The sequence below is a fragment of the Cricetulus griseus genome, chromosome 3 (genome assembly GCF_003668045.3).
Source record: "Cricetulus griseus strain 17A/GY chromosome 3, alternate assembly CriGri-PICRH-1.0, whole genome shotgun sequence".
Lineage (NCBI taxonomy): Eukaryota > Metazoa > Chordata > Mammalia > Rodentia > Cricetidae > Cricetulus > Cricetulus griseus.
The window spans coordinates 97,866,709-97,872,661 of record NC_048596.1 but is presented as its reverse complement, the minus strand read 5'-3'; the positions used below and the strand labels follow the sequence as shown (position 1 = coordinate 97,872,661).

The 5,953-nt window shown below is 42.0% G+C and overlaps 1 protein-coding gene across 1 annotated transcript; it reads right to left on the bottom strand.

Moving 5' to 3' along the window:
* Positions 1-2,386: 2,386 nt before the first annotated feature.
* LOC107977073 (T-cell ecto-ADP-ribosyltransferase 2-like) lies at positions 2,387-4,743 on the bottom strand. The gene is made up of 2 exons (XM_035441630.1): positions 3,984-4,743; positions 2,387-2,782 (listed from the first exon to the last, which is right to left on the bottom strand). The coding sequence occupies exons 1-2, from the start codon at positions 4,741-4,743 to the stop codon at positions 2,700-2,702; spliced, it is 843 nt and encodes a 280-aa protein (XP_035297521.1). The 3' UTR covers positions 2,387-2,699.
* Between the last annotated feature and the right edge of the window lie 1,210 nt (positions 4,744-5,953).

The window sequence follows — 5,953 nt, the reverse complement described above, 5'->3', positions numbered from 1 at the left end:
ACAGTATGGTTAGTTCATATTTCTAAGTATCACAGAGGCTGAGTGTGTAAGCATAACCAGAAATCCTGGGCAATTTCAGGCTGGGAATGATGAACTTTATGTCCAGGGCCCCTTCCTGTGAGTTGGAGTTTGATTCCCCAGGTTTTCCCTGTTTCCCAAAGGCCAGAATCTTCTTCATGGAATCTTCAGGTTTTCAATTTTATGCCCATTGAATTACATTTTCCTTTTATGCATTGCCAGCAAGAGGTTTTCTTCCTATACATTCATCCATGTCTTTTCAGGAAACCTCTGTTTTACAGTCCCAGTTTTTGAAAAACTAGGAAAAGGATATGCATAGAATTATACTCTGTGTATACATATCTCAAAATAGAAACTCCTGCTTTTTCCAATATAAGCAGATATTTAAAGTGGACCTTAGTGAGCAAAGGTAGAAATGAAGTATGGGTTATTGTTCTGTAGCCACCTTAGCTATCACCTTCCTTGTATCTGTCTTTCCCAGTTCTCAGGACAGGTCTGTGGGCAGTGGGGGTTGGGCCATGACCCTGTATTCACAACAAACATAAGACTCAGGAAGAAATAGAGGAGCATTGAGTGGAAGATCCTGGGTCCTGATGAAACCTTCATTTTAACTGGTCCATAGTGTGGGAGACAGTGCATTTGGCAAAAGTGTCTGGTTTACACTTTCATGACCTGTGTGTGCTGGGTCCATGTGTAATTCCAGCAACATTCACCACCATTGGAGTGAACAGAATCACCACCTAGGGTACTTGTCAAGTAAGTTTCAGTGATCCTTGGCTAAGCCAATCAACCCAAACAGTATCATCAGACTCAAAGAGAAAGCCATGAAGGACTAGGAAAAGGGTGTATTTCTCAGATGGTTCAGTGCCCAGCCTGTTTGAACGGAATGCCTGTAGTGATTTGAGAAATGAATGGTTTCACAGAATTTTACCAACTGCTGGAGTCTGAGTTGGGGAAGCAGTAGGGGAGGTCTTCCAAATATAATCTCATAGGGGGTATATCCCTCCCTACATGGGACTCAGGGCTCCCGAAGGGAAGGAAAGGAAATGAGTCTATATACCCTCAGTGGATGCCAATGGGAGTTTGGTTACAGTTGTTTTGGGACTGTTTTGTTTTAATGTCCTCATTATTCTATTTATCTGCCCAGAATTCTGAGGTCTCTATGCACAATGAAGATTCCAAGCTATCTCTAAACTTTCATTATGTATTTTCAAAGATTTGATTGATATTATCTACAGACAGTAGGGAATGGTGTAATGTCTAAAGAAACTCCATTTTATGTTAGGCTTCCATTTTGCTACTTAATAACCATTTGACGCTGACTTAAATCCCTGCAAGATAAGTTGCCAGTAACTTCAAATCAGTGATGTCCCCCCACCCTTGACAAGAAGTGTACACCCATGACCACCTCTTTTGGTGTATCAAGTGACTAGCTGCCTTTTTGGTTTCATGACCATTTCCAGAATATGATATGACTAGCTAACTTCTTGTCTTCTGTAACCTGCTTATGCATACACTCAGGGAGTATTCTTGGGTCTCCTTGACTACATAATTTTGCAGAGAATATCAACTCTAGGTTTGCTTGTGGAGATACTCGAGGTCTTCTTGAGGTTTTCCCATTTAAAGTCCTTCCCTCATCCCTACCACTCTTAGCTCAACAGTCTCAGGTTTGGCTCAGAGCTTGTTGTCCTGCTGGCACCTACAATGCATACAGCTCAGTATAATTATAATTTGAAATAACTCTATGGTCTTTTCTCAGGGTCTCTTACTCTATAACATGGGGAGTAAGGGGAGCTTCATATTCCTCCACCTAACCCTCTCTGGATAAGTACAGGCACAGACTTCCTGGTCCACATGTGCCGCAAAATGTGCCCTTATAGGTTGCTGAGATGGTTCAACAGTTAAAATGCTTGATGTGGGAAGCTGACAACTTGAGTTTGATCCCTGGAACCTGCACATAGGTGGAAGAAGAGAACTGATGACACAGAGTTGCTCATGACCCCTAAACACATTTCAAGGCATGAATATGCATCCATCAGGAAATACACTAATACTAAAAATTTAAAAATTACTGTGTTTATCCATGTCCTCAGAGATGATCAGCGTTATAGAAATTGGCTGACAGGGCTCAGTAGCTGGCTGTGTTTCTGAGGGTAAAGAGAAGGGAGTTAATTTATCTAGGTCAGCTCTTATATTTATGACATAAAAAATTTGTCCTGCAGAAGCATGTGTGACAATTATACAACATGAAGTTCTTCAGTTATGTCAGTGTGAGCATCTGACCTCATGCCTTGGGTGAAATTCTCAAACAAATAATACAATCTATAGAAATACATAGGCACAGAAATCAAGGTTTGGCTGTAGACGGTTTACTTCACTACATTGTAATATTCATTACAGATTGCATGCTTTAGAGCTGTAAGTGCTGACGATGCAGATGAACATTGCTTTTTTATCATAGACAAGTATCAAAGAATAGTAAACTTGAAGTCAGATCATAAAGTTTCAGTGACACCAAGTAAGTTCCTTGGGTGTCTGTAGAAGAAGTGAATATTAAAGTAGATCTCCCCACAAAAATTATCGCACCCTTCCTTTAACCCAAGACATTAGGGAACCTGCCAACTTCTAGCCCTTTGCTCTCCCTACAACACTCAGCCCCGTGAAGTTCAGGCAGGAGATGGCTACAGCTCAGCAAGAGGAAGTAGCTGGACCAGGAGACTAAGTAGCACCACAAGCAGCAGGAATGCAGGGCTGTCTCTGGTTCCTGCAGATGGAAGGAGAAGGAAAGGTTTCATGTGGGATATCTCAAGACACTAAACATTCAGAACTTTACATCCAGTTCAACACCCAGGAGAGTAGGTGCCAGGGGTCAGTGTGCCTGGCTAGACTCTTCTGGCTTCCTCAGATTCCTAAAACTCAAGTAACAGGAGGTGAGCAAACAGATGCATCAACCACTTCCAGGGTCCTGTGCTCTAAGACTCTGACTGGGGAGAAAAGGCTTTCTTCTATCTGAGTCTTCCTGGCCTTCTAGGAAGTCCTATATGCTTTTCCTTCTTCACCCAAGAAGAGGTCTCTGGGTCTGAACCTTCGGAAAGTTCATTGTTGCAGCAATGTGGATTCCTTCTGTCAGCTGGTGTGAACTAGAACCTACCTGTGGCTCTCAGCCTGCCTGGACTGGACATCAACTGGTTTCTCCCAGATGGACAGCATCTCTCTGGCTGGACTGTGTCCCTGGGTAGGGGTCATGATTTCCTAGGACTTCATCCTCACTCTGAACTTCTCTATGCAAATGCATGAAGTCCCTGTGATCACTTCCTGTAGTTCCACTTCAGCTCCAAAGACTTCTCATGTTTCCAGAAACCCCTCAGAGTGTCAGGGCTGATTAGAGATATGGTTGCTCAGCACGCAGTAGTCTAACTGTAACTCATTTCAAGTTGGCTCCCTGGCCTCTCAGTCAAACTTAACTTCCTGGGACAACATACAGTGGAGTCTGGATGTGAGTAAGGGAGACACTGCATATCTGAGTGGTGGGGAGTAGGAGACCAGGTCTCTAGAGTGTGCAAAAGTGATTTTTTTGTGACTGTCGAGTCCAACTCTGGCACAACTTTGGATCTCATGGCTGAGATGTGTGCATACCTATTCATGTTTAAAAAGAAGGCATTTGGTGAATGATATCTGCATGCCAAGTCATATGTGGTGAATGCTTCTCTTTATATTCTCAAAGCAATACTACTAGAATATTTGTCATTAGGTAAGTATCATTAAAATGGGGAAACTGAAGCACAGATATCTGGATAGTTGCCAAGAGGCACAGAGCCACTAATGTTTGAACTAAATTACAATTGAGTCTGCCTCCAGACCTATGGCAGAGAGCGTGGTAGAGTAATTTTCTCTGGAAGTATTACATAAGGATTACTATAAATGATACTTGAACTATGCCTTACAAGACACAGACCCACACTCACCTGAGCTGTAGAAGCAGTTGAAGTTGCTTTTCCCTCTTTGTGGGGAGTTCAGAAAAATATTGACATTTGCTTTTCCACTTGGTATTACAGTGACTTTGTTAAATACTTCATAGACTGGAATTAACACCTCCTTTTCAGAAGGGTAGTAGGAAAATCCAGTTATGTTAACCCCCAAGCAGGTTTTGATGGTAAACAGTGTCCCACTAGCACCACCAAAAATATCAAGAGCTACCTTCTTATCGAAAGATGAGGAAGCAAACTGTCCAAATCGCACAGAGCCCTTCCCGGTGTAACTAAATTTGTTTCGGGTGCCTCGGTAAACTGTGTAACAGTTCTTGTTATTCAGAAGCTGAAGAGCCCTTGTTAAGTAATAATGTAAGGCCTTGTAATGAAAGTTACTGGAATTTTTCTTAAATTCTCTAAGAGCTCCATTAAATTTATCATAGATGTGGTTTCCCGTGTATACCACGAAAGCTGTTCCATGGTAATCACTGAAACCTTTGGGATAGTTAATTTTGTTTTTTATCTCCTTCCATTTTTTCTCTGCCTTTTCCCACTCAACTTTTAAGTCCTTATTCATGTTGAAGTCTTCTTGTAACAACAGGGGTGCTTTTTTCTCCATTTCCTGGACACAGCCCTCATACTGATCATCAAATGCATCCGGAGCCATGTCCAGATTAGAAGACTCAGCCAGCCTTGTCACCTGAAAGGAAGAAGTAGGGTTCTTTGTCACTAGCTCAGTTTGCAAAGGTATCAGCATGTTCTGGGTGCTGTCTGGAGCCTACAGCATGAGATGTCACCTCCAACCTCATTCATGGCACTCGCATGGACACAATCTCATTATGTTCTAAGGGTTGTAGAAAGGTAAGGCTGAGATCTCTGATTCTTTTGTAATTATGGATGCTACATTTTTCTTCATTCAATCAAACTTTTAGTAAATATACAAAAAACAGGCTTATTATGATATTTTCATGTACATATATCAGTGTATGTTGCTCATAATCATCCCCACACAACCTTTCCCTTACTGATATCTTTACATGACTTCTCCAAGATTCATGCCCTCTACTATTCTCTTTGTACTCAGCCCTAGGAATGGTAATATCATGAATATGTGATCAGGGAAAGCAAGGTCAACAGGGTGTGGGTTGAGAATATTACCTGTTGGCTTAACAACCAAGTCAGGAAAAATGTGTGAATTTTTGGTGTCATCTTCAAGTTGAAAAACAGCTGCAAGGAAATATAAGACAATGAAAGACTGATGCACACAGTACTGTAACTGTCTGTTGACGGATCAGCTCTGGGGTAATGACTGAGTCTCCATTTCACATCTGGATGTCCAGGCTCCTCTCACACTGCTCCAAGGACTGATTATCAGGATTCTGAATAGCTCTGCTTGGGTCCCTTGCTACAGATGAGGTGACTGAAATCCTCTGTCCCCCAGGATCAATCAATCCTGGTAACACACAGAGCTAGATAGTGTGTAGACCTATTTTAGCAGATCTCTTTTAAGCCTTGATGATGGACTTTGTACAGACTCTAAAATTCTTCTCCATATTTGAATAGGTTGTGGCTTACACTCAGCTAGTTACCTTTGAATGTCTTTTAATGCTGTCATTATTTCTATGATTTGTGTATGTTTGCCCCCCCCCACAGCTCCCCAGTGTGGCCATATGAAGGTGGTGACACCTTTATAGGAGAAGTCTCCTGGGAAATGACCAGGTCGTGGAGGCATCAGCCTCAGAACAGATCATTTCACATGTGGGATCCTGCTCAGTTCCTACATGAGCAAGTATGAACCCAGAACCTCTCTGGCTTCAAAGTATTACGTTCTGCACATGGCAATGGCTTCTCTGCCACATTGTGATTCTTCCAGGAAAACCCTAACAAGCCAGCATTGCCATGATGTTTAGACTTTCTAGCTATCAGACTGTGAATTGAATAAGCACCTTGATTTTTTAAACTTTCTA

Excerpts from the sequence above, each read along its gene's own strand:
- LOC107977073 (XM_035441630.1), bottom strand. The coding sequence starts at position 4,743 with ATGCTGATACCTTTGCAAACTGAGCTAGTGACAAAGAACCCTACTTCT. Across the intron at positions 2,783-3,983 it reads CAACTGCTTCTACAGCTCAG|GAACCAGAGACAGCCCTGCA; the intron begins GTGAGTGTGGGT and ends TTCCATCTGCAG.